Raw genomic sequence first — 27,471 nt, forward strand, 5'->3', positions numbered from 1 at the left:
GACTTGCCTAGTAAAGTAAAGGTAAAATATAAAATAAAATTCTCATGAGATTTGGCAGTACAGTAATAGTCAAAATAACACGTCATTTGAGGGTAAAAACAAGGTAGGTTTTAGCAATGCTTTCCATAAGAGGCTAAAATGTTCTTGACAAGGGCCACCCATTTGGTTAGTCCAGGACGTATGAAATGTTGTACCTTTCAGCAGCTGCTCCCTGGTCCAGTCAGGAAACTTTCTCTGGATCTTTTTGATTAAATTTCTGAGAATCTCAAGTGCCCTGTTTAAGATGGTCCTGGCTGTCCTATTCTCCCTTTTGAGTGTGGTTGCCACTATTTGGAGTAACATCAACCTAGGAAATATGATGGAAATCAATGGACAACACTTCACTTACATTGTAATCAGAAGAGGATGGTGGGAGGACGGGCTCATTGTAATGGCTGGAATGGAGTTTTTGGAACGGTGTCAAATGTATGGAAACCACGTTTGACTCTGTTCCATTAACTCCATCCTAGCCATTATAATCAACCCGTCCTCCTATAGGTCCTACGACCAGCCCCCACTAATCTCATTCAAACATGGTACTCAGCATCAAAAAATGCTAACAGAAATGCCATGAACAACTTTATTAACCTATAAATTCCATTCGAAGCTCTCAAATCTGGACTTCAAGGGCCTGATTCATACCTTGGACACCAGGGATGTATTCATTAGGCACCAAGAGGAAGAAAACAGAGGGACTACCTGGATTTGTCCAATAAGAAAGCTGCCTTTTTTTTGTTTTCTGAAATGCTTTGTGTTGCCTGCCCTTATGAATACGACCCAAGTGACTGGAATTCTCTGGCCAATCAGTGACTTCAATTAATTATAATCTGAGTGCCTATCTGCATAAGCCCAAAGGACTTTCCATAGTACCCCAGCCATTCTTGTCCCATATTGCTCACCCACCTCTGGACTCTTGAGATGATGCCACAGATGATAGCTGGGTCTATTTCATACCCCCCCCCCTTTGATAATGGTCATTCTTATCATTGTCAGACATTCTCTCTATGGGCCTTAAACGGTTCCTCCCCTTATCAGTACAGCCACATGTGATCGATTTCCCTGCACTCAGGCTTCATTATGGCACCCCTCATGTCTCTTTTAGAACTGATGATTAATAATAGTTCATAATAGTTGTACCTTTAAGCTGCTGCTCCTCGGTAAATTCAAGAAACTGGTCTTTGATTTTTTTTGATGAAATCAATTAGAATCCCAGTGGCTTGTTCAAGATGTTTCTTACTGTCCCTTTCACCCCTTCTCTTGTGGTTGCCACCATTTGGTTCCACATCAACCTAGTAAAAATATTATGGAAATCAATGGACAGTACTTCACTTCTGTTGAAATGCCTTTCAAACATGTCAACATCAAACAATAAAAGGTCATGGAAACAGAAATAGTTTCAATGGCTTTTTTAAGTTAATCTGTATAAACTCCATTTATAGCCTCCTTCACAAATCCAGATACCAACTCAGTTGCCTTGTGGTTAGAGTTTCTACCCTGAGATCGGAAGGTCCCCGGTTGAGTCATACTAAAGATTGTAAAAATTCCTCTCTGCTTCGCACTTAACATTAAGGAGATAGATTGGGGGAAAGACCACGTGATAAACTAGCATCCTGTTCAGAGGTTGTACTTTTACATCAACCTCTCATGCTACAGACACAGGAAATATGCTGGCTGGCTGGCTCGTGTAAGGCTACTAAAGCGTCCTGTATGCGTCAAAGTCGAAACAGTTTGCATATATATTATGATGTTTTTTCGGCAGCACCAAAGATATTGAATTATTTTTCCATCAGTGTCCCTGAAAGAAAGTAGATGCATGATCACTCCACAACCGATGAATAGTTACACATAATCTGAGGGCCTACCTGCATTAGCCCAAAGCCTCTTCCATAGTCCCCCCAGCCTTGTTTTGGGACGATTGGTGGGGACGGTATACGTATTGCTCTCCCACCTCTGGTCTCTCTTGAGATGATGCCACAGATGAGAGCCGGGGCTATTTCATTCTCTATCCCCACCTCTCTGATGATGTCAATGTATTTCTTTATGTCATCTTTGTCATGCCATTCTCTCAGATGCAGTCACCCCGCTATAACCTGTTGTAAAGTAAATGTGTTTTCAGTCTTTTTGTGAATGAAATGGATGTATGGATTAATATTGATTATGTAGGTTCTGTTAGTTTCATAGACCACATACCTCTAGCATGGCCATCAGCATCTGCTGTCTCCTTAGAGGCAACAGTAGTTTTAACCTTCATAATGTCTCCATATTTTGACTTGACCTTCATAAGGTCTCCAAGCCATGCCGACACGAATGCTATCTCAACAAGACAAACACAAGCTGAAGTTAACTGTCCTGTTGTTGGGTCATAGGCCTATGCCAAAATACAACAAATATTTTATTTACTAAATCTTTTCCAACTACTAAACACAAGTACACTATTTGAAAAAACATCAAGCTCACCCATGTTGTTGTTTTCTCTTAAAATTCTTGAAATTGGAAGATCCTCAAAATGTTAAACCTGAGCCGAGAGCTTTTGAAAAAACCTGCTGCACAAATGTGACCATTTGTTAACTGAACTGACACTCGCAAAATGGTCAAGCCAGTATCCGCCTGAATTGTTATGCACGAATACACAACACTTTACAGTATTACGTGTTTCTTGGTAGGGCAACTGAGTCGACTGCACTCTCACGCACAGATAGAGACGATAGCTACAAATAATTTCAAGTAAACAATTTGAAGCACACTTTTTCAATATTCCATAATCCCAATTATACAATATCGTTCATTTCATTTTCGTGCCTTATCAAAAAAAAGGGCGGGGAAGGAGGGGAGGACAAACAGAGAAGGGGTGTTGCCCAGGGGTTAAAGACACGGTACCAGACCAGACCCCTGCACTCATGAGGACACACATGTGTTAGAGCCATCTATACCCTTCCTGTGATGTTTTATGCTTGCTTACTATCCAAATACACAATCATGTAAGGAAGAAGATAGACGTGTATACTGTGCGTGAATATGCTATATTTTTTAGTCTGACTTAATTTCAGTATTTTTAAAGAATGTTACTTAATTGAATGAAATGTTAGATGTTATAGTTTGAAAACAAACTTGAACCCTGTGGTGCTGTTGGAAATCAACTGTAAATTTCGGTGTTCCTCAAGGTTCCGTTTTAGGACCACTATTGTTTTCACTATATATTTTACCTCTTGGGGATGTTATTCGAAAACATAATGTTAACTTTCACTGTTATGCGGATGACACACAGCTGTACATTTCAATGAAACATGGTGAAGCCCCAAAATTGCCCTTGCTAGAAGCATGTGTTTCAGACATAAGGAAATGGATGGCTGCAAACTTTCTACTTTTAAACTCGGACAAAACAGAGATGCTTGTTCTAGGTCCCAAGAAACAAAGAGATCTTCTGTTGAATCTGACAATTAATCTTAATGGTTGTACAGTCGTCTCAAATAAAACTGTGAAGGAACTCGGCGTTACCCTGGACCCTGATCTCTCTTTTGAAGAACATATCAAGACCATTTCAAGGACAGCTTTCTTCCATCTACGTAACATTGTAAAAATCAGAAACTTTCTGTCCAAAAATGATGCAGAAAAATTAATCCATGCTTTTGTCACTTCTAGGTTAGACTACTGCAATGCTCTACTTTCCGGCTACCCGGATAAAGCACTAAAAAAAACTTCAGTTAGTGCTAAATACGGCTGCTAGAATCCTGACTAGAACCAAAAAATTTGATCATATTACTCCAGTGCTAGCCTCCCTACACTGGCTTCCTGTCAAAGCAAGGGCTGATTTCAAGGTTTTACTGCTAACCTACAAAGCATTACATGGGCTTGCTCCTACCTATCTCTCTGATTTGGTCTTGCCGTACATACCTACATGTACGGTCACAAGACGCAGCCCTCCTAATTGTCCCTAGAATTTCTAAGCAAACAGCTGGATGTCAGGATTTGGCCAGGGTTGTTCCGGGTTTTGGTCACTAGATGCCCCCATTGTGCTTTTTGACCGTATGTTTTTTCCCTTGTTCCCCATTATTATTTGCACCTGTGCCTCGTTTCCCCAATTTGTATTTAAACCCTTAGTTTCCCTCAGTTCTGTGCTCTGTGTTTGTATGTTAGCACCCAGCCCTAGTGTTCTGTGTATTCTTGTCGATTCCGGTGGATGCTCTTGTGGAATTCTGTTTTTGTTTTTGAGTGTCTCTTGAGGCTTTTTTGTGCTATTCCTACCACCTTTTGGATTTGCCATTTTTGTATTTAAGGACTTCTCCTCTTTACTTTATTAAATACACCGTCTTAAGTACTGCTGTGTCTGCCTCATCTTCTGGGTTCTGCTGACTATTCGTGGCTCAGTTGGTTAAGTGACTGTTTCTCACTCCGGAGACCCAGGTTCGTAACCGGGTCCTGACACTGGAGGCAGGGTTTTTTCCTATAGAGCTCCATTTTTATGGAACGGTCTGCCTACCCATGTCAGAGACGCAAACTCGGTCTCAACCTTTAAGTCTTTACTGAAGACTCATCTCTTCAGTGGGTCATATGATTGAGTGTAGTCTGGCCCAGGAGTGGGAAAGGCTCTGGAGCAACGAACCGCCCTTGCTGTCTCTGCCTGGCCGGTTCCCCTCTTTCCACTGGGATTCTCTGCCTCTAACCCTATTACAGGGGCTGAGTCACTGGCTTACTGGTGCTCTCTCATGCCGTCCATGGATGGGGTGCGTCACCTGAGTGGGTTGATTCACTGATGTGGTCATCCTGTCTGGGTTGGCGCCCCCCCTTGGGTTGTGCCATGCCGGAGATCTTTGTGGGCTATACTCAGCCTTGTCTCAGGATGGTAAGTTGGTGGTTGAAGATATCCCTCTAGTGGTGTGGGGGCTGTGCTTTGGCAAAGTGGGTGGGGTTATATCCTTCCTGTTTGGCCCTGTCCGGGGGTGTCCTCGGATGGGGCCACAGTGTCTCCTGACCCCTCCTGTCTCAGCCTCCAGTATTTATGCTGCAGTAGTTTATGTGTCGGGGGGCTGGGGTCAGTTATATCTGGAGTACTTCTCCTGTCCAATTCGGTGTCCTGTGTGAATCTAAGTGTGCATTCTCTAATTCGCTCCTTCTTTCTCTCTTTCTCTCTCTCGGAGGACCTGAGCCCTAGGACCATGCCCCAGGACTACCTGACATGATGACTCCTTGCTGTCCCCAGTCCACATGGCCGTGCTGCTGCTCCAGTTTCAACTGTTCTGCCTTATTATTATTCGACCATGCTGGTCATTTATGAACATTTGAACATCTTGGCCATGTTCTGTTATAATCTCCACCCGACACAGCCAGGAGAGGACTGGCCACACATATGCTCTCTCTAATTCTCTTTCTCTCTCTCGGAGGACCTGAGCCCTAGGACCATACCCCAGGACTACCTGACATGATGACTCCTTGCTGTCCCCAGTCCACCTGGCCGTGTTGCTGCTCCAGTTTCAACTGTTCTGCCTTATTATTATTCGACCATGCTGGTCATTTATGAACATTTGAACATCTTGGCCATGTTCTGTTATAATCTCCACCCGGCACAGCCAGAAGAGGACTGGCCACCCCACATAGCCTGGTTCCTCTCTAGGTTTCTTCCTAGGGTTTGGCCTTTCTAGGGAGTTTTTCCTAGCCACCGTGCTTCTACACCTGCATTGCTTGCTGTTTGGGGTTTTAGGCTGGGATTCTGTACAGCACTTTGAGATATCAACTGATGTAAGAAGGGCTATATAAATACATTTGATTTGATTTTTTTTGTGTACTACGTCATCCAATTGTATAGTACAGTGGCTTGCGAAAGTATTCACCCCCTTGGCATTTTTCCTATTTTGTTGCCTCACAGCCTGGAATTAAAATTTTTGGGGGGATTTGTATCATTTGATTTACACAACATGCCTACCACTTTGAAGATGCAAAATATTTTTTTATTGTGAAAAAACAAGACAAAAAAACAGAACTTGATTGTGCATAACTATTCACCCCCCCCCCCCCCCCAAAGCCAATACTTTGTAGAGCCACCTTTTGCAGAAATTACAGTTGCAAGTCTCTTGGGGTATTTCTCTATAAGCTTGGCACATCTAACCACTGGGATAGCAAAACTGCTCCAGCTCCTTCAGCTCCTTGGGTTCTTGTACAGCAATCTCTAAGTCATACTACAGATTCTCAACTGGATTGAGGTCTGGGCTTTGACTCAGCCATTCAAGATATTTAAATGTTTCCCTTTAAAACCTCTTAGAGATCGGGCTACTTTTTTCAACATTCTGTTAAAAATCGCTCAACATTTCAACGTCCTGCTACTCATGCCAGGAATATAGTATATGCATATGATTAGTATGTGTGCATAGAAAACACTCTGAAGTTTCTAGAACTGATTCAATGTGACTATAACAGAACGAGTTCCGTGGTCAAAATCGCCAGAAAACCTGGTCACTAAATCGACGAAGAAAAAATCAATCCGCCAGCCCATGTATTGTCTATTGGAAGGAAAAATAATTAAGAGTGAGATTACAGTTCCTACAGCTTCCACACGATGTCACCAGTGTTGTGATTTCGATTCAACTAAATCCTTGGTCATCTGAGTAATAGCCACATCCGGTTGTCAAGTCCACAGATGTAAACAATGGAACCGGAAAAGTTAGTTACGTTACCCAAACTCGTGCTTATTGAATACAGATCGCTCCGTGATCAATTTAATCGTTTATTAATGTTTAGTAATACCTAAAGTTGGATTACAGAAGTAGTTTGAAGTGTTTTGTCAAAGTTTATAGGCAACTTTTTTAATTTTAAAAAATAACGTTGCGTTTAAAAAATGTGTTTTTACTGGATCTGACGGTGTTCATAAATTGACATTTTAAGTACACAAGGACCGATTTAATCGAAAAAAATACCCAATTGTGATGTTTATGGGACATATAGGAGTGCCAACAAAGAATCTCGTCAAAGGTAATGAATGTTTTATATTTTATTTCTGCGTTTTGTGTAGCGCCGGCTACGCTAAGTCCTTTGTTTTACGTCCCTTCTGGTATTTTGGCATGTTGCCTGCTATCAGATAATAGCTACTCATGCTTTCGCCGAAAAGCATTTTACAAATCTGACTTGTTGGCTTGATTCACAACGAGTGTAGCTTGAAATGACTACCCTGCATGTGAATTTTAATGAACGTTTGAGTTTTAACGAGTGCTATTAGCATTTGGCGTAGCGCATTTGCATTTATTGTTGCAAGGGGGTGCGGTTGCATCCCGGGTGGGCCAGAGAGGTTAAACCACTCAAGTGTTACTTTAGCAGTTTACTTAGGGTTATTGTTCTGCTGGAAGGTGAACCTCCGTCCCAGTCTCAAATCTTTGGAAGACTGAAACACGTTTCCATCAAGAATTTCCCTGTATTTAGCTCCATCATTCCTTCAATTCTGACCAGTTTCCTAGTCCCTGCCAATGAAAAACATTGCCACAGCACGATGCTGCCACCACCTTGCTTCACTGTGGGGATGGTGTTCTCAGGGGGATGGAGATGTTAGGTTTGCGCCAGACATAGCGCTTTCCTTGATGGCCAAAAAGTGAACTTTTAGTCTCATCTGACCAGAGTACCCTATTCCATATGTTTGGGGAGTCTCCCACATGCCTTTTAGCGAACACCAAACGTGTTTGCTTTTTTTTTTCTTTCTGGCCACTCTTCGGGAAAGCCCAGCTCTGCTTCAAGTGGTCCTATGGACAGATACCCCAATCTCCACTGTGGAGCTTTGCAGCTCCTTCAGGGTTATCTTTGGTCTCTTTGTTGCCTCTGATTAATGCCCTCCTTGCCTGGTCCGTGAGTTTTGGTGGGTGGCCCTCTCTTGGCAGGTTTATTGTGGTGCCATATTCTTTCCATTTTTTAATAATGGATTTAATGGTGCTTTGCGGGATGTTCAAAGTTTTGGATATTTTTTATAACCCAACCGTGATCTGTTCTTCTCCACAACTTTGTCCCTGACCTGTTTGAGGAGCTCCTTGGTCTTCATGGTGTCGCTTACTTGGTGGTGCCCCTTGCTTAGTGGTGTTGCAGACTCTGGGGCCTTTCAGAACAGGTGTATATATTCTGAGATCATGTGACAGATCATGTGACAGTTAGATTGCACACATGTGGACTTTATTTAACTAATTATGTGACTTCTGAAGTTAATTGGTTGCACCAGATCTTATTTAGGGGTTTCAAAGCAAAGGGGGTGACTACATATGCACGCACCACTTTTCCGTTTGATATTTTTCAGAAATTTTGAAACAAATATTTTTTTTCATTTCACTTTGTCACGTTCGCCGTAAGAATTATCGGACCAAGGTGCAGCGTGATATGGTTTCCACATGTTTATTAACTGAAACGCACAAAAACAATAAAGAATGAATGAAACGTGACGACAACGGAGTGCTCACAGGCAACTACACATAAACAAGATCCCACAAACACAGGTGGGAAAAATAACTACTTAAATATGATCCCCAATTATTGAGACAACAATTACCAGCTGCCTCTAATTGGGAATCATACAAAACACCAACATAGTTCAACTCAAAATACAACCTAAAACGATAAATAGCCTACAAATTTGGTAAAAATATTATCAGACCTTCCACTAGATAAATAGATAGTTAATAATATTCTTACTTCAAGAGGAGTTACAGTATGTGGCTGTTTTGCATGGTAGTGAAGCTTTTAGCGTGACCTCATGCAACCTGACGCGCCTATCTCAACTCACCTTGAGGTGGCTCTGTCATTTCCACTTGTGGAAGCAGAAGGGGATGTTAACTGTGTGTAGCCTACAAGGGGTGAAGCTGAGAAAACGGGCACCCTCCACCGAGGCACAAGGCCTATTAGCCAGCGTTTCCCAAACTCTGACCAGAGGGGTATACCAGAAAGCAGAATCAATGAGTTAGCCAACTAACCTGAAAGAAGACCAGTAATAACTATAGATTTTCTGGTTCATTAAAGAAAGCTACATTTAGAAATGTGTTTTTGGTTGCTGAGCCAACTTCAAAATTATATTCAGATTTTTTTTGTTTAGTTATTTCAGAAGATTTAGGTAAGTTAGCTAGCTAACTCATTGATCCTGCTTTGCAGTACAGTCCTCTGGGGACCTCAAGGGGTGCATGTTTAGTTTTTTGCCCTAGCACTACACAACTAATCAAAGCTTGATGCATCATTATTTGAATCAGCTGTATTGCTAGGGCTCCCAGGACCCAGGGCTCTATTCAGTCTGTAAAGCTGAAGCTTTATAGATTCCACGAGACACATTTAAAGATAATTGACGATTGAGACGTTTATTGTGAATGCAGTCTCCACTAAAGCGGGAACATTTCCTTTAAATTTCTATCAGGCTGTAAAGCTGAACTTCCGCAATGCGGACTGGATAGAGCCCCAAGCAAAGATATTCCTAATTAACCCAATATAGTTCATCTATGTCATTTGCAGTGCGAGCAAATGAAGCATAGTGTGCAGAAAAAGCAAGGAGGTGGGCAAAGTCAATCAAGATCTAGCGAGATCCTGTTGGCACATTGTAACATGCATTTGCATATTTCCTTTCGGGAATGCCTCCTCTGTGAAGTGCATGTGTGCACAAACTCCGTTCGACCTTGCACTCCTTCTGAACAATGGCATTTTTAGAAACTTTGGCAAAGCATTAAGTCTATAAAACTTTGTGTGCTGTGTTCGCAACAGATTGGAGTTTTGGGAACAGAAAAATTTATTGAGATCAGATGTTTACTCTGAGATAATTAGCAGAACTTCGGCCCAGTTTCACCTAGTTCCATCTTCTCCCATTAACCCGCGAGTGGACTTCCGGCCACTACCATATTTGGTGGTGAGAGAACTTTCTAAACAGATGCTTCAGCTTTATAGCCCCGGTGAGTAGTCTGTGGTGGATTCATGGACGCACAGAACTTCTGGATCAGATGGAGTTAAGGAAGAGAAAGCAGCAAGATCAGGCAATGGCAAATTCCTCCTTTTATGGAGTTGAGATCTGTCGGACATTTCCACCTGACCTAATTAAAGCGCCCCTGGCCCAGCAATGAATTAAAGGATTATTCCACCAACTCCATGGGCCTTTTCTACAGCCACCCCGGAAATTTGTTAAATTCCACACTCCTCAAAAAAGGCTCATTGCTCCCCGTCCTCTGTCATCTCAGGGAGAGGAATTAGTCGGGCAACTGGCCGGATATATGTCCGGTTCTTCACCTGGATCTCCACTGATCTAACACGACCATTGGTCCCAGGCATGGTCTTAGTTATATGGCCCACCGGCCAGGAGGCTCGAGGCAGCTGAGGGTCCACCATCATTACTACTTGGCCAGTTTCCAGGCTGGCCATTTCTCTCCGCCATTTCCCTCTGTGCTGTAGACTTGGTAGATAATCCCGAATGAATCGGGCCCAAAAATGGTCAGCTAACATTTGGCTGTGTCGCCACCAGCGTCTGCCTACGAGGTTGGTATCAGCATACATGGCTTGAGGAAGTGAAGGATCTCGGCATCCCATCAAGAGCATATTCGGTGTAACCGGATCGGGGTCAGCGATGTCTGCAGAGAGATATCCCAAGTTCAGAATCCCTTCCACCTCTATCAGGACGGTCCTCAAGACAGTTTCAGTGACAGTTTGGTCCCCCAGGACGACTCGTAAGGCCGTCTTTACAGATTTGATCTCTCGCTCCCATGTTCCTCCAAAATGAGGAGCGCCTGGATGGTTAAATTTGAATGATATTTGTTGGTCCATCAGCTGATCCTGGAGGCTGGGTTCCATGGCTTGTAAGGCTTCCTGGCTTCTCCTGCCTTGAAGTTCGTACCTCTGTCAGCCAGGATCTCGTAGGGTTTCCCCCGTCGGGAGATAAACCGCCGTAGGGCCATGAGGAAGGCTTCAGTATCCAAACTCTCCAGTAGGTCCAGGTGGACACATCTGGTTGTCAAACACTTGAATAGAATGCCCCAGCGCTTTTCCACACGATGACCTAACTTGATCATCAAGGGGCCAAAGCAATCTACTCCTGTTGACCTGAAGGGTGGTTTAAGGAGGCGCAAGCGAGCAGGGGGTAAATCTGCCATTTTGGGCACCGTAGCTCCGGCCTGCCATTTCTGACATTCTACGCAGGCGTATTGGTGCTTACGAATGGCTCCTCGTCCTCCAATTATCCAGTACTTCTGCCTCATCTCCCCATAGACCCTCTCTGGCCCTGGGTGGAGAAGCCTCTTATCATAACTCTTGATGAGGAGCCTGGTAAGAGGGTGTCTGGAATCAAGGATAATTGGGTGGATAGCATCTGGGTCCAAAACCTCTGCTTGGCGCAGCCTCCCTCCGACTCTGATCACTCCAAGGATTGGATCATATTCTGGGCAAGAGAGAGAAGACGGCTGTCCTTAGCCACTTCCCTACCGGCTTTCAGAGCTTTTAACTCCTCAGGGAAGCTAACTGCTTGTGCTTGCTGGAGGAGTAGTGTCTCTGCCGCAAGGGAGGTGGGTATAGAAGCCAACCCATCTGAGGTCTGGTCTGTGGCGGCGATCAGATCCGGCAGTGTTTGGGATTGTGTTAGGTCAGGGAGAGCCGTTGTTGGTTCCGTAGAGATGCTGTAGCGTTGGGCGGACTTCCTTAACTCATGAGCTTCAGTTGGTTGCGGAGGGGCCGCATGCCTGGGGGCTGTCGGCCACTCGTTCTCTGGTTGGGACAAGAATGGTGTCCCAAGCTCCAGCGATGGGGTTTAGCCAATTCCATAAGGGTTTTACCGCGAGTAACGTCATCAGCAGGATTGTTTATGCAATCAACATACCTCCAGTCCTGGACTTCTGTTAGGTCTTGGATTTCCTCAATGCGAGTTCCGACAAACACCTTATACCTGCAGGACTCCGACTTGAGCCAGGTCAATACAGTGGTCGAATCACTCCAGTAGATGACCCGTTGGATTGGCAAGGTGAGCTCGGCTCGCAAGGTAGAGGCCAACTGGGCTCCGGAAAGGGCAGCACTGAGTTCCAGCCTAGGCATTGACAACTGCTTCTTGGGTGCGACCCTGGACCTGGCCATGACAAAGGAGACATGGGTGTGGCCTGCCTTATCCTCCACTCTAAGATAGGAAACCGCCCCATAAGCTCGCTCCGAAGTGTCACAGAACACATGCAGTTCCAGGCATGATCCCGGTTGGTCAGCACAGAATGGTACATAACATCTTGGAATTTGGACATCAGAGAGCTCCGTTAACTCCGTTTCCCAACAGATCCATCGTTCCACTAGGTCAGCCGGGTGGATTGGTTCATCCCAGTCCCTCTTGGTCTGCCACAGGTCCTGGACTAAGACTTTGGCCCGTGTTGTGTATGGCAGGATATACCCAAGGGGATCGTATTGACTGGCCAGGGTCCGATAGATGGTGAGCAGAGTGGGGGTTTCGATACTCGGGGATGAGCGGTGCTTATACCCCAGGGTATCCGGTATGCAGCTCCACCTCAGTCCTAGAGTGGGCTCTTCTGGGTTAGCACCAGACTGCGTTAGCCATAGTTCACTGCTACTGGACCTAGCTTGTGGCGGGAGGTGCTGGATAACCTCCGCTCTGTTACTAGCCCACTGTCGGACCTCAAATTGCCTTTTGGACAGGAGATTCCGTACTTTATCAAGGAGTGCTTTTGCTTCAGCCGTGGATGGGATGCTCTGTAAGCAGTTATCCACATAGAAGGCATTTTCCACTGAATCCAATACTTCTGGGTCACTGTCTGGATGCTCCTGTGCATGTCTCTGCAGAGCGTATATGGCACAGCAAGGACTGCAGGTGGTGCCAAATGGGAGTACCTGCCATTCATAGATTGTGGGCTCTGCATCTCGTTCCATATCTCGCCATATGAACCGGAGCAGTGTGGTATCGGAAGGCAGTAAACAAATCTGATGAAACATGGCTTTGATGTCTCCACTGATGGCTGTAGAGTGCTGCCGGAACCGGAGAAGGACACCGAGCAAGGAAGGACCTAAGGTTGGTCCGGGGAGTAGACAGTCATTCAGGCTTTGACCAGCAGCTTGGAATGAACAGTTGAAGACAAGTCTATACTTCCCACCATGTTGCTGGATAACATGGTGAGGGAGATACCAGGATTCACGGAGTGCGTTTCCCTCTTCATGAGCTGTCACTTCAATGATGTAGCCTGCCTTCACAAGGTTATGAATCTCTCGGTTATGAACTTCTGCAAGCTCAGGATTCTTCACCAGGCGTCGCTCCGTTCCACGCAGTAGTGGGAGTACAACCCGTGTCGTGGTTGCCAGAGGAGGATGGTTGGGCACCCGTAGCAGTGGGGTTACATAACTGCTAACGCCATCCATTTCAGTGGTGGTGGCGCTCTTCTCCAGGAGGTCTAATGCATAGGAGTTATGTTTCGAGCGAGTGACCTCCTGTAGCTTCCGGTTGGAGAAGGTGTCCATCTTCCAGAGCATCTCAACATTCCGAAGGAGGTCAGTGGCTGCATCTGGATTGCTTCTGGTGAAGAGGATTTGCTGGGACTGTACAGCTTGGGTGGAGAGAAGTTGATGGGATGGACCTTGCACAGCCCAACCCAAGGATGTATGGACAGCAATGGGCCCTCCTTCTGGTCCAGCTCGTATAGGCTCAGTCGGGGTGACGAGATGTGGGTGGTCTGAACCAATCAGGATAAGTGGTGCTACACTGGCCAGGTTAGGAAGAGGCAATCCTCGTAGATGAGGATATTGTTTCTGTAGAACACTTACCGGGCAGGAGTGCTCTGCGAGATTCAAGCCATCTGCCGTGAAGGCATTGGTGATGTTATAGGCCACGTCCCTGTTTCCTGAAGGTGAAATGCTAAAGGGTACAGCAGAGCCTTTCATTTGGATAACATCATTTTGCACAGTTCTGAGATTAAGGGTCTCCTCCAGGTTAAGCTGAAGGATGTCCGCCGTGAGAATGATTGTTCTTTCTAACCCATCATCTAGAACGGCGAATGTATCAATTCTTCTCCCTTCACTTTGCAGAGTGACCTTGACCACCTTCAACATGACCCTTGGAGACCGGTTCTGCTGGTCGAGGTACAGCTCCTTTGCAGCTCCTACCATGAGCATACTCTGCTCCTTCTGTTCTTGGGGAATTAGAGCATGCAACACGGTGAGATGGATTTCTTTACAGCGGTTGCAGGGTTTCCTCAATGTGCAGGTCTCCGCCTTATGGCTACGGGCACACTTGTGTCATCGCTCGCCTGAAGTGATCCAGGCCTTCAATTGAGTTTGAGTGAGCTTTTTTACTCTGGGGCATGAGCCAAGGAAGTGCCCCTTACTATTGCAATATGGGCAGTAGGGCTGGAATTTGATGTTCTTGCTCTTGAGAGGGGTCTTCTTCCCGGGTTCCTCCCCAGCCTCACTATTTAAGTACATGGTAGTGGAATTTGGCCTTTTCTGTCCCTCTTGGCGTTCAAAATCCTTCCTTCCCCCGGTGGCTATGGCTGAGATTGTGGCCTGGTGAGCGATGCTCTTCGCCTTTGCCTTCACCTCCAACCATGTTCAATGAAACTGTCTCTGAGGTACACTGGAAGTTTGCTAAGAAGCCTGTCCACGTGGGAGCCACATTTTAGCTCGTTCCCGTCTTCTCCTTCAACGGATTGGAGCATCGAGGTCAGGGATTGGACAACCGGGGAGAATTCTTGGAAGGCAGCATGGTCTCCAATTTTAATTGGGGACATGTTCAGGATGCTGTTTAGTTCATTCTGGACTAGCTGACGTGGCTCACCATATCTCGCCTTCAGGGCCTGGAGAGCAGCAGTGTATGGTGTTGCGGAGTGCATAAAGGACTGGGCCAGCCTGTATGCACTGGGAAACCGCAAATGATCCATTAGTACTTGGTATTTGTAGCGTTCTGACAGATAACTGAATACCCAGTAGGCTCTCCAATGCCATTTCCAACAGGACAAATTCACTCTTCTTTCCATTTTCAAAGTATGGCAGTTTGGGTCTGGGAATTCCATAGGCTGAGGCTACTAGAAGTTTCATAATATTGGCTCCCTCTTCTGGTTGCTTGAAGGATAAACCCGAGACTTCTGATGAGCCCACTGTGGCCTCATTGGGCCGGTCCCCTACTGTCCCAGACCCTCCATTTGTGGCAGCCGGAATTGGGCGAGAGCCCTCCGACCTTTTGTTTGAGGACTGGCCTGGCATACGACGAAAGGAACGATTTGCCTTGGTTGGTAATTGGCGGAAAGGCGAAGGAGTGATGCTTTGTCCAGATGGAGGAATGCTAACTTGTGTCACTGGCATAGAGGGCGTTGGCGGAGCGGCCTGTCTCCCGTGCTCCGTGTTGGCTGTTGATCCCGGAGCCTCCGGGGACTGTGTACCATGCTGTACCAGAGGGGCAGATTGGGAAAGAAAGGCAGACCGGTCAGGTCCATGTGGAGTGGTGGTCAGGTCAACTCCCTGTTCGTTACCTCTCCAGGAAGGATGAGACCATCCGTGCCTCCTCCAATTCGCTTCTGGCTTGACGGTGCCATCGCTGCTGTGCCAGGTCCTTGGCAATTAATTCCCTTTTCTGTAGAGCTCTACGGGCCTGCACATCCAATTGGTGACATCGTTCATCAGCCTGTCGTTCCTCCTCAATCTGACGCTCAATTTCTTCCAAAGCTAATAGTTTCATCCTCTCTTGTAGGACAGCGGTCTGTGAATCGCTGAGGGCTAGTGAATGGCGGCTGCCATGGCCACTTCCAAAGGGGTATCCACTGGTCGAACTCCCACTCCGTCTAGTGCTTCGACGATTTCCCATTAGTTAAGGAGTGAGCGGAGCCTGCCTCAGGAAGCTGGTCGACCTGTGCGGTGGGAGTTACCTCCTCCATAGGTTCTTCATGTAGACCACTTTCCTGCTCCAAAGCAGTTTCCAGTCCTTGGCTCAGAGGGGATGGTTGATGGCTCAAACATATAGTTGATCCATCAACACTTTGAGCTCTGGTGGGCTTGCCCTTTGATGTTGGAAACTTGACCACATAATCCTTAAGACCACCAGGTGCTTGCCTGGTTCTTCTGGTGCTGCTGGTGGTTGAGGATGAAGCCTTTGTTGCTTTGGGCTTAGCTCCTGGATATTTCCTTTGTTCCAAGACCTTTCCCTCAGCTGCTCTCTCCTCTTCTCTTCTTCCTTCCAGTGGAGACAATTTTTGCCTCTCCGCCTCCATTTCCTTTTCACCTGTCTTTGGTTCAGTCATCATCCTTCTCGATGGACCATTGAAAGATTAGTGGAATCTGTGTGGGTAGCTGGACAGGTAGGATGACTGACAGTGAAGGTGAACAGGTGGTCACGTGTCAGGTGACAGAGGAATGGATGAGTCTGAGGCAGGAATTCCTTTAACCATAAAGTGGTATATTTACTGAGTAGTCTGTGGTGGATTCATGGACACACAGAACTTCTGGATCAGATGGAGTTAAGGAAGAGAAAGCAGCGAGATCAGGCGACGGCAATTTCCTCCTTTTATGGAGTTGAGATCTGTCGGACATTTCCACCTGACCTAATTAAAGCGCCCCTGGCCCAGCTGAGTAAATGGCAATGAATTAAAGGATTATTCCACCAACTCCATGGGCCTTTTCTACGACATTCCTAAAGAAAATTGTGTCGTTTATACTCCATACATTTTCTCTTGACACCCAAAAGTATTCGTTACATTTTGAATGCTTAGCAGCACAGGAAAATGGTCCAAGTCACGCACTTATCTAGAGAACATCCCTGGTCATCCCTACTGCCTCTGATCTGGCAGACTTACTAAACACAAATGCTTTTTTTGTCAATTATGTCTGAGGGTTTGAGTGTGCCTCTAGCTATCCATAAATAAATAAAAAACAAGATAATTGTGCCATCTGGTTGGCTTAAAATAAGGAATAAGAAATTATTTATACTTTCACTTGTACTTTTGAAGTATATTTTAGCAATTACATTTACTTTTGATACTTAAGTGTATTTAAAACCAAATACTTTTAGACTTTTACTCAAGTAATACTTTACTGGGTGACTTTCACTTTTACTTGAGTAATTGTCTATTTCGTTATCTTTACATTTACTCAAGTATGACAATAGAGTACTTTTTCCACCACTACTGGGGAGGAGCTTGGCCATGCAGTGCAATTTGCTTGCAATTGGTACGTCAGCCCCTAATCTTTCCATGTCCGTTATAAAAACAGTGTTGCCTAAAGGAAGTCAGTTGTGCATGGGCAGAGGCATATTTGTCAAATTTGCAACAGCACCAGCACAAGCACAAGCACAACTACTACTTGAGTTTTAGTTTATACATTTTGAGGAATCTCCAGTTTCAAGAATCAAAACATCAACATGGGTAAGCTTTTATCTTTTGAAAACAGAGGCAAAATGGTGTGATTCGGTTCCATCTACTAACCACGTTTCCATCCACAGTTTTTATGAGAGTAAAGTCGTACTGTTATTTTTTATTATTTTTTTAAATATCACGACAGTTTTGATGGAAACAGGAAGCTCCATTAAAATGTTTACAAACGCAGACAGATAATTTGTTTGTTCGATATGGTGGGATCTTTTTGTGTTCGTGAAATAAATAATGCAAGAAATGGTGGTGGAAATGCCTTAATGTGCACATACTGATATCATAACCATCATAGGGAGTCACTACGACGCAGGAAACCATGCAGTTTACTGTATTTGGCTACAAATGAAATCAATGATGATGAAAAGAACCAGTACCTGGGCTTGTGGAGTCTACTGAGTGCACAGTGATGAGCTTGATGCGCCTTTACAATAAATATTAATGGTTTTTATTCTAGTGACATGATGATCAATGCTTGACTGCTTTTGACAAATAAAAGCATTCTTGCTCTTCTCCATAATAATCTCGTGTAGCATACCTGCAGTCTACCCGTCTATCCGCATTGTATCTGTGAGACGTTGGCAAGAGCGCACGAGCCAAAAACAGTGTAGGCAGGCACATTTGGTATTTAGCGCAACAGTTGTTGTGATAAAACTATCGGTAGAGTTGAAAATGCGATAGAAACATTGACGTTTTGATTTTTATTAGGTACATGAAAACTAAAGGCACAATATGCATAAATTTCTCCGCCATTTCCTGGTTGCAGAACTTCTCATAGTTCGCCTAATTTCCGTTTATGTGACAAAACAAGCAGTCATTGTGTAGAGAACCATTGTACCATCTAAACCCTGTGACATATATTTCCCATAACCAAAAATATTGTACTTTCAGCTGTTTGATGGTGTACTAAACCGAAAGTAAAAGAGGCAAAAACAAAATTTAAATAGGAAGCATAGAAATAGTGCACATGGAACAGACCGCCTCTTAGACTTGCTTTCAATGAGAATGACAGATCTATAACTAACATTTCTATGTGAATTTGGTCAGGCCAACCAAAAAGTTATATATTGCAGCAACAAGTCCATTGGGAGGAGACACACAACTGGTGGGAAAATGTGAATCTTTGCGGATTTTAGAATATTTGCATGAAAATCTAGCTAGAGTCAATCAAATGTATTTATAAAGCCCTTTTTACATCAGCCAATGTCACAAAGTGCTGTACAGAAACCCAGCCTAAAACCCCAAACAGCAAGCAATGCAGATGTAGAAGCACAGTGGCAAGGAAAAACTTCCTAGAAAGGCCAGAACCTAGGAGGAAACCTAGAGAAGTACCATGCTCTGAGGGGTGCCCAGTCCTCTTCTGGCTGTGCTGGGTAGAGATTATAACAGAACATGGCCAAGATGTCCAAACGTTCATAGATGGCCAGCAGGGTCAGATAGTAATCACAAAGGTTGTTGAGGGTGCAATAGGTCAGCACCTCAGGAGTAGATGTCAGTTGTCTTTTCATAGCCGATCATTCAGAGTTAGACAGCAGGTGCGGTAGAGAGTCCAAAACAGCAGGTCCAGGACAAGGAAGCACGTCCAGTGAACAGGTCAGGGTTCCATAGCAGAACCGTTGGACCTGGAGCAGCAGCATGATCAGGTGGACTGGGGATAGCAAGGAGTCATCAGGCCAGGTAGTCCTGAGGCATGGTCCTAGGGCTCAGGTCCTCAGATAGGGAGCACTCTAGAAATACTCCAGATATTACAGACTGACCCTAGCCCCCCCCCCCCTGGGCGACAATAGCCCAAGAAGATCTCCGCCACGGCACAAACCCGAGGAGAGGGGCGCAACCTGGACAGGAAGATCACATCAGTGACTCAACCTACTCAAGTGACGCACCCCTCCTAGGGACGGCATGGAAGAGCACCAGTAAGCCAGTGACTCAGCCCCCATCATAGGGTTAGAGGCAGAGAATCCCAGTGGAGAGAAGGGAACTGGCAAGGCAGAGACAGCAAAGGCAGTTCGTCGCTCCAGTGCCTTTCCGTTCACCTTCACACCCCTGGGCCAGACTACACTCAATCGTAGGACCTACTGAAGAGATGTGTCTTCAATAAAGACATAAAGTTTGAGACCGAGTCTGCGTCTCTCACATGGATAGGCAGACCATTCCATAAAAATTAAGCTCTATAGGAGAAAGCCCTGTCTACAGCTGTTTGCTTAGAAATTCTAAGGACAGCTAATATAGTCAAAATGTTTACCTTGGGGTAAGTTGAACCAATGGCTTTGTATGTTGAACAAATTGAAATGTTTCCTTCTCAGGTGTGATGCAAGGCATTATCACTGGGATATGAGGCAACATGAGGCCTGTGTAAAAACAAAAGCACATAGTGTTTGTTAGGTGTTAGTCCTTTGTTAAAAGGTGCTAAAATGATTAAAAGACAACAAAAAACTATTGTGATGAATTGTGTTCTGGAAATAAGAGTTTTAAAAAGGCAGTGGTCATATTTCATTCAGTACTGAAATGTTTATATGGCACACTTTACCCTGTCCCTCAGCTCAATTTACCCCATACCTGGGATACACAACACCCGGAAATATATGTGGATATATTTAATAGAAAGATGACTATATTTTCCTTGACGGAGTGATGCTGAATGTAAAAAAATGGCTTAACTTATCCCACTCACCCCAACCAGAAATCTATATACATTTTGTGTTTTTGGAATATCACTGCTAGCTTACAAAAGGGCTTGTACTAATATACACTTCAGTTTGGGTTTGTCTTGTGTAGTCTGTGCACTTTGAATTTAATCTCACGTGAATTGTCTTGATTATAGCCTATGATATGAAGGTTGGTACTACTTGTACCTCATACAGCTAGCTGTAAGTGGTCTCTGGCAACTCTTACAAGTTCTGACAAATACTCAAATATAATAAGTTCATTTACAAACAGGATCTCATGAAATGGCAGGAGAATTGCCATACATGAACAAGTATAAGTCCATCATAAAGCGAGTGGGGTATAACCATGGAGTGGAGCCATCCATCATAGCTGGGATCATCTCACGAGAGACCAGGGCTGGGACAGGAGCAGGACTGGTCAATGGTTGGGGGGACAATGGAAATGCATTTGGACTCATGCAGGTAGGTACTCAGTTTTGCAGGTAACATTGTTATACTGTTGTTGGCAGACAAGAGAGCATGTTTCTTATTTCACAATACAATACAAAGTGGTGTCCATAGATTTCTATTGCATGTTTATTTTATAGGTTGACAAAAACTGGCACGTTCCACGGGGGGGATGGGACAGTGAGGAACATCTGAGTCAAGCAACTGGGATACTCGTTGGTATAATTGGATCGGTTCAGAGAAAATTCCCTTCATGGACCAAAGAGCAGCAGCTGAGAGGTATTGCCTACCAATTGACCCGCCCTTCTTGCCAATAGGTTTTTAGATTGATGGAAGCTACAATGTAATTGTCTGCATCATTTCCAATCCCCCATATTTTGGGGGTAAGAATATATATATCACTATCCTTTCTAAATAGTTTCCTTTATTATTTTCTCCTAACCCTGCCACTCCTCCCCTAGTTGGAGTAAACAAATGAGAAACAACACCTAGGCTTCTACTTCCAGCTTATGCATACTATATAGATTTGACTAACAATGCATTTTACAATAGTTATCTTTTGTTTGTTTTTAATCCCATCCTTCATCTACTGTCAACCCCTCCCATCTATCTCTGAAGACCATCCAGTTTTCTATTCTCATAGTCTACAGATTGCAAACCAACGATAAAAACCTTTGCTAAAAGTATTATTATTTTATTGATCGATTGACTATGACTTTTCAAATCACCCAGCAGTGCTATTTGCCAAGTTAGCTCCTGGTAAATGTTGAAGTTCTCCAGACATTCCTGAACCAGCGACCAAAAACAAGCTACATACCCTGTATAGAAAATACCAAAACAAATGATCTAATGATTCTGTCTCTTCGCAACAATATCTGGAGATGTGGGATCGTTGTATCCCCCTTATATAGCATAACATTCTGTTGTTTGCGATAATTTTGTATAATCATAATCACGTTTTTAAATCTGTTGTGGTTCTGTATCAGTTCATAAACCATGTGCCAAGGAATCAGTACATCAAATCTCTTCCCAACAATTTTGCAATCTATATGGCACAGCTGTCAATTTTTGGGTCCTTAAAGGAAACTGGCCAGAGTTTAATAGAGATGATCAGTCATAGTTGTAATACAAACTTTATTATGCATTATACAACTACATAGATTACATGACTACATTACAGCCTGTGTGTTTGTTTTTTCAGGAGGGTTAGCAGCCTACAATGTGGGGCTGGATAATGTCCACTGTTACAGTAGAGTGGATGTGATGACCACTGGGGGGGACTACTCCATGGATGTTCTTGCCAGAGCTCAATTTTACAGACATAATGGTTATTAAAGTCAACTCTGTGATTGGCTAGCAGTTTTCGATTCAGTTTTTGATTAAGACCATTGTGAAGTAAATGACATATCTTCTACTATCTCATCAAAACTTAGACTGATGTTTAATTGTTAATTAATTATGATTCATTAATCCAGTGTTTAACGATCCTTGTCCTATGGTGCACATTTTTCTTTTGGCCTAGCAGTAATACACTTGAGTCAACTCATCATCATCAAACTTTTAGTTGGGAAGCACAGATTTATAACATTCTAGTTCATCTAATTTTCCAATCCAACGTAATGAGAGAAATGTTTCTGACCTATTTGTGCTCCCTGTGATCGTCTTGCACCGTCACTATGTATTGAAATAACATGACTAGATACAATCTTAAAAATAAAATGTATGATTGCAGTCTTTCTTTTGTTGAAATCAGTATGGTGGAAATCTGGTAGCAACCCCAGTCATGTCTTGGAATGACTCATTGACTTACTTCTCAAAAATACAATTTTACAGAATACACACTCACTTTTTCTTAGTTTGGTAACATTTAATTGTCAAGGTAGAGTGATTGCTGATTTCCAATTTGTATGTAGTTTAATCTGTGATTAATGAATTTTTTTTTTAATAATTCAAATGAATGAAATATAGGCTACCCATTGATTCTTGCAGAATATCACTTACATGAATACATGGTCTTCCACTCAAAAGAAATCCAACCTTACATAGACAATTACATCATTACACCTAAAGATACACTGAGTGAACAAAACATTAGGACCACTTTCATAATATTGAGTTGCACCCCCTTTTGCTCTCAGAGCAGCCTCAATCTCTCGGGGCATGGACTACAAGGTGTCGAAAGTGTTCAACAAGGATGTCTAGCTGCCCTGGCTCCCTATGTAGGCCCATGTTGACTCCAATGCTTCCCACAGTCGTGTCAAGTTGGCTAGATGTTCTTTGGATTGTGGACCATTCTTGATACACACGGTGAAACTGTTGAGCGTGAAAAACCCAGCAGTGTTGCAGTTCTTGACACAAACCAGTGCACCTGGCACCTATTACCATACCCTGTTCAAAGGCACTTACATCTTTTGTCTTGCCCATTCCCCCTCTGAATGGCACACAAACACAATCCATGTCTCAATTGTCTCAATCCTTCTTTAATTTAAGGATCGGACCATTTTTGTCCCACAATTTTCACCTAAAATGACATACCAAAATCTAACTGCCTGTAGCTCAGGATCTGAAGCAAGGATAGCATGTTCTTGATGCTGTTAGCAATTTATGTTATTCTTCAATATCACAAACTCCAAAGCAAATCAAGGGGAGAAAAATAGGTTTATTCAGACAGGACAAATCCAGATGTTATGCTGGGAGGTAGATGTTCAGATGTCAGTCTCCCCTGTCCTCAGCTTTCCCCCACTGAACAAAGGAACAGGATGCCATTTATAACCCCCACCCTAGCCCGGGGTTGACCAATCAGAAGTCCTTGCAGTACAACTTGGCCAATGGCCAAATAACACGTATCCTGCCCTCGACTCAATGTACAGAACATAGCACGTGTCACTCTGAGTTCAGGAGTGACATTCCACAGATCCCAAACAGATGTTGAACTGAAACCAAACTCCTATTTACAATTCGCTATTGACCATTAGTACTCTCGTCCACTCATCTTCAAAATATTCTTATATTCCTCCCTAGACCATAACATTTTTTATATAGTTCTAATGTATTTTTAGAAAACATGAAAAAATAGACAGAATAAAAAACATTGGCAGTAAGCATAAAATCCTTCACATGAAACACCTTGCAATTCTATAGAACACAAAGGGCATATTCTACTTTGCCGTTGCAATAAGAAATAGATTTCACACAAAGTTATAGAGAAGAGGTATCAACAAGTGTGATACCACATCGGAGAGAGCATGGTTCGTTACAGCACCGAGGACAGTTACCACGGGCACATTGACCACAGTCATGAGGCTTGGTGTGACGATGAAGACCCTTATGACCCCCACCACATTCTGGTCAACACCACTGGCACCCATCTCCAAAAAGGACACGGTTGATGAATCTTATGATGTACTCTATCACATAATCATAGGATTTTAGCAGACAAACATCGGGCAATAGCACACTTAACCTGGATGAGGATAAGAAAAATAAACGCAACTCCCAAGAATTGGAAGTATCATGCTTACCAAATAAACTTCCACATGTACTGAATGTTGAAGACAACCACATGACTAAGCCTACATCACCTGGATTGTAATCATGGTACTTAGCGCCCTCAGTCCTGATCTTTTGGATCAGGTCAGTTATTTCCTCAGAATTATCAGGAATGAAAGTACAGCGTTCAGCACCAATAACAGCACATGTACTCCATTGTGCCGACAGAAGATAATCAAGTGCCAATCGATTTTGCATCGCCACAGTCTGAATGGCAACCATCTCAGCTGTAATTAACTCAAGACTCTCAACTATACAATTAGCTACGAGTTCCAAAGGGTTAGCCATTATTAATAACTATTTTAGAAATACCATAAGATGGAAAAGCAATCGCAAAGAATCTCTCCGTTTATGACGGTGTGATAAAGGAGAATTCACAGAATGCCTTACGTATCCCAAGGTTTTCCAGAAAGCACATTTTCAGTGTCCCACTTTGCCAATACTCAACCTACTTAAAAGCAAAAAATATTCTTCACATATTTCGTGGATGTAGATTCTCATGTTATACATAGACTAATAGGTGGTCCTTTGGAAAGGTGGAATAATACTGAACACCAAATATACTACCCAGCATGCAACAAATTCAAATACTTTACTGAGTTACAATTCATTTAAGGAAATCAGTCAATTGAAATAAATTCATTAGGCCCTAATCTATTGATTTCATATTACTGGGAATACAGATATGCTTCTTTTTTTGAAGGTAGGGGGGTGGATAAAAAAAAGTCAGTATCTGGTGTGACCACCATTTGCCTCATGCAGCACAACACATCTCCTTCGCATAGAGTTGATCAGACTTTGGATTGTGGCCTTTGGAATGGTGTCCCACTCCTCTTCAATGGCTGTTGCTGTATATTGGCGTAACTGGAACCCGCTGTCGTACACATCGATCCAGAGCATCCCAAACATGCTCAATGGGTGACATGTCTGGTGAGTACGCAGGCCATGAAAGAACATGGACATTTTCAACTTCCAAGAATTATGTACAGATCCTTGCAACGTGCATTATCATGCTGAAACATGAGGTGATGGCGGCGGATGGACGCCACAATAAAATGCAATTGTGTTCATTGTCTGTAGCTTATGTCTGCTCATACCATAACCCTACCAACATCATGGGGCACTCTGTTCACTGGATTGACATCAGCAAACCACTCGCCCACACGAGCACGCAGGTGAGCTTCCCTGAGATGTTTTTGTTTTTTACAATTTGTGCAAAAATTCTTCAGTTGTGCAAACTCAGTTTCATCAGCTGTCTGGGTGGCTGGTCTCAGACGATCCTGCAGGTAAAAAAGCCAGATGTGGAGGTCCTGGGCTGTCATGGTTACACGTGATCTGCGGTTGTGAGGCCGGTTGGAGGTACTGCCAAATTCTCTAAAACAATGTTGGAGGTGGCTTATGGGAGAGGTTATCTGGCAACAGCTCTGGTGGACATTCCTGCAGTCAGTATGCCAATTGCACTCTCCCTCATCTTGAGACATCTGTGGCATTGTGATGTGACCCTGCACATTTTAGAGTGGTCTTTAATTGTCCCCATGATGATGCTGTTTAACCAGCTTCTTGATATGCCACAGCTGTCAGGTGGATGGATTATCTTGGCGAAGGAGAAATGCTCACGAACAGGGAGGTAAAACAGATTTCTGCCCAAAATTTTAGAGAAATAATATTTTTGTGCATATGGAACATTTCTGGGATCTTTTATTTCAGCTCATGAAACATGGGACCAACACTTTACATAATGCATTTATATTTTTGTTCAGTCTATATATATATACACATTTTTTTATAGTGGAAGACATCTGAAATCTATGATCAAAGTGCCCTCTACTTGTGACAGGCAAAATTGAATCTGATATATTCTATAGCGTTAATCTAGTTGTCTTCTGACATTTGAATTCAACATTGATCTTTCATGTTCAGTGATATGCTGCAATGTGAAAAACCAATCTCCAACTTCTCTAATTAGTAAGTATGGTAAAAAGTATAAAATAAGCAGAGAATCACTGGGATTTCTTGACATTTCAGAAAATTTACAGAATTTCCTATTGGTAAGGAAAAATAAAATAAACAGTGATAATTGTATAAAAAGTTTTCATTTCAATTATTTAATTAACCAAAAAATAGAAACAGCCATGATTAACAAGGAAAAGAAAAGTAAAACTACAACCCCGGGAGGACAGGATAAAATCAAATAAAAGGTGAGGCATAATGAAGTGGGAGATCAGGGAGAGACATTTAAAATGAAAAAAACGGTCAGATCATTTTTTTATTCTCCCTCTCTGAAAGACACAGGGACAGATGGGCACGGCCACGTAGTCTTCACTGGTCAGGGGGTGATTTTCATCTGGAGTGTTCAACTGTAACGAGAAAAGGTGAAAGACGAGGGAGAGGTTAGTTTGCAGCGTCTAACTTTGTGTACAACATAAAATGACTTCCAGATGTTGGGTCCAAAAAAATAACCTAATAACCAGCATTACAGCTGCACAGACCACATACTTGGAATGACTAGGTAATAATCCAATGCTCTAAAGTGCTCATCAACATTTTGTTTGAAGATACAATTGCAAGCAGCACTGGCATTGCAAGCAGCACTATAACAATGAAGGATATTCCAAAACCAAAATGAATAAATAAAAAGTCCAAACATGGCTGTGTCTGAAATGGCATCCAATTTCTTATATAGGCACTACTTCTTCTGGTCAAAAGTAGTGCCCTATATTGGGAATAGGGTGACATTTGACACAAACCATGAAAAGTACTGTGGCATTACATGAAATCCAAATGAGTGCTAGACTAGTTTGTTGGATATAGTTTACTGTAGGTGGAGCTGTCAATCTCCTCTGGGAGCTCTGCCATGTTGACCTTGAAGCGGTCCTGCATATCGTTCAGGGTCTTGGCATCGGTCTCGTCGGACACAAAGGTCATGGACAGATCTTTCATCCCAAACCTGCCGGCACGGGCCACTATGCAGTTAGGTGTCGGAATCCTAGGGCATGTCGTTGTTGAAGACGATGTTGATGCGCTCAATGTCCATCCCTCGGCCAAACAGGTTGGTGGCCACCAGGATCCGCGTCTGGAAGTCCTTGAACTGATGGTACCAGGAAAGCCTGTGGGAAAAAGGGGGGCACCCATAGATTTAGAATAACCCAGTGATGTATTGGGCCGTTCGCACTACCCTCTGTAGCGCCTTACGGTCAGATGCCGAGCAGCTGCCATACCAAGCGGTGATGCAACCGGTCAGAATGCTCTCGATGGTGCAGCTGTAGAGCCTTTTGAGGATCTGGGGACCCATGCCAAATCTTTTCAGTCTCCTGAGGGGGAAAAGGTTTTGTCATGCCTTCTTCACGACTGTCTTGGTATATTTGGACCATGATAGTTAGTTGGTGATGTGGACACCAAGGAAATTGAAACTGTCTACTCGCTCCACTACAGCCCCGTCAATGTTAATTGGGGCCTGT

General features: G+C 43.7%; 1 protein-coding gene and 1 pseudogene across 1 annotated transcript; one reads left to right on the top strand and one right to left on the bottom strand.

Moving 5' to 3' along the window:
- Positions 1 to 649: 649 nt before the first annotated feature.
- Positions 650 to 8,801, bottom strand: LOC135520372 (lysozyme g-like; annotated as a pseudogene).
- An 8,368-nt stretch (positions 8,802 to 17,169) lies between these two features.
- LOC135523717 (lysozyme g-like) lies at positions 17,170 to 22,198 on the top strand. Its single transcript, XM_064950562.1, has 4 exons — positions 17,170 to 17,348; positions 20,289 to 20,479; positions 20,605 to 20,743; positions 21,666 to 22,198. The coding sequence occupies exons 1-4, from the start codon at positions 17,345 to 17,347 to the stop codon at positions 21,797 to 21,799; spliced, it is 468 nt and encodes a 155-aa protein (XP_064806634.1). The 5' UTR covers positions 17,170 to 17,344; the 3' UTR covers positions 21,800 to 22,198.
- Positions 22,199 to 27,471: the final 5,273 nt, after the last annotated feature.

This window comes from Oncorhynchus masou, chromosome 4 (assembly GCF_036934945.1).
Source record: "Oncorhynchus masou masou isolate Uvic2021 chromosome 4, UVic_Omas_1.1, whole genome shotgun sequence".
Lineage (NCBI taxonomy): Eukaryota > Metazoa > Chordata > Actinopteri > Salmoniformes > Salmonidae > Oncorhynchus > Oncorhynchus masou.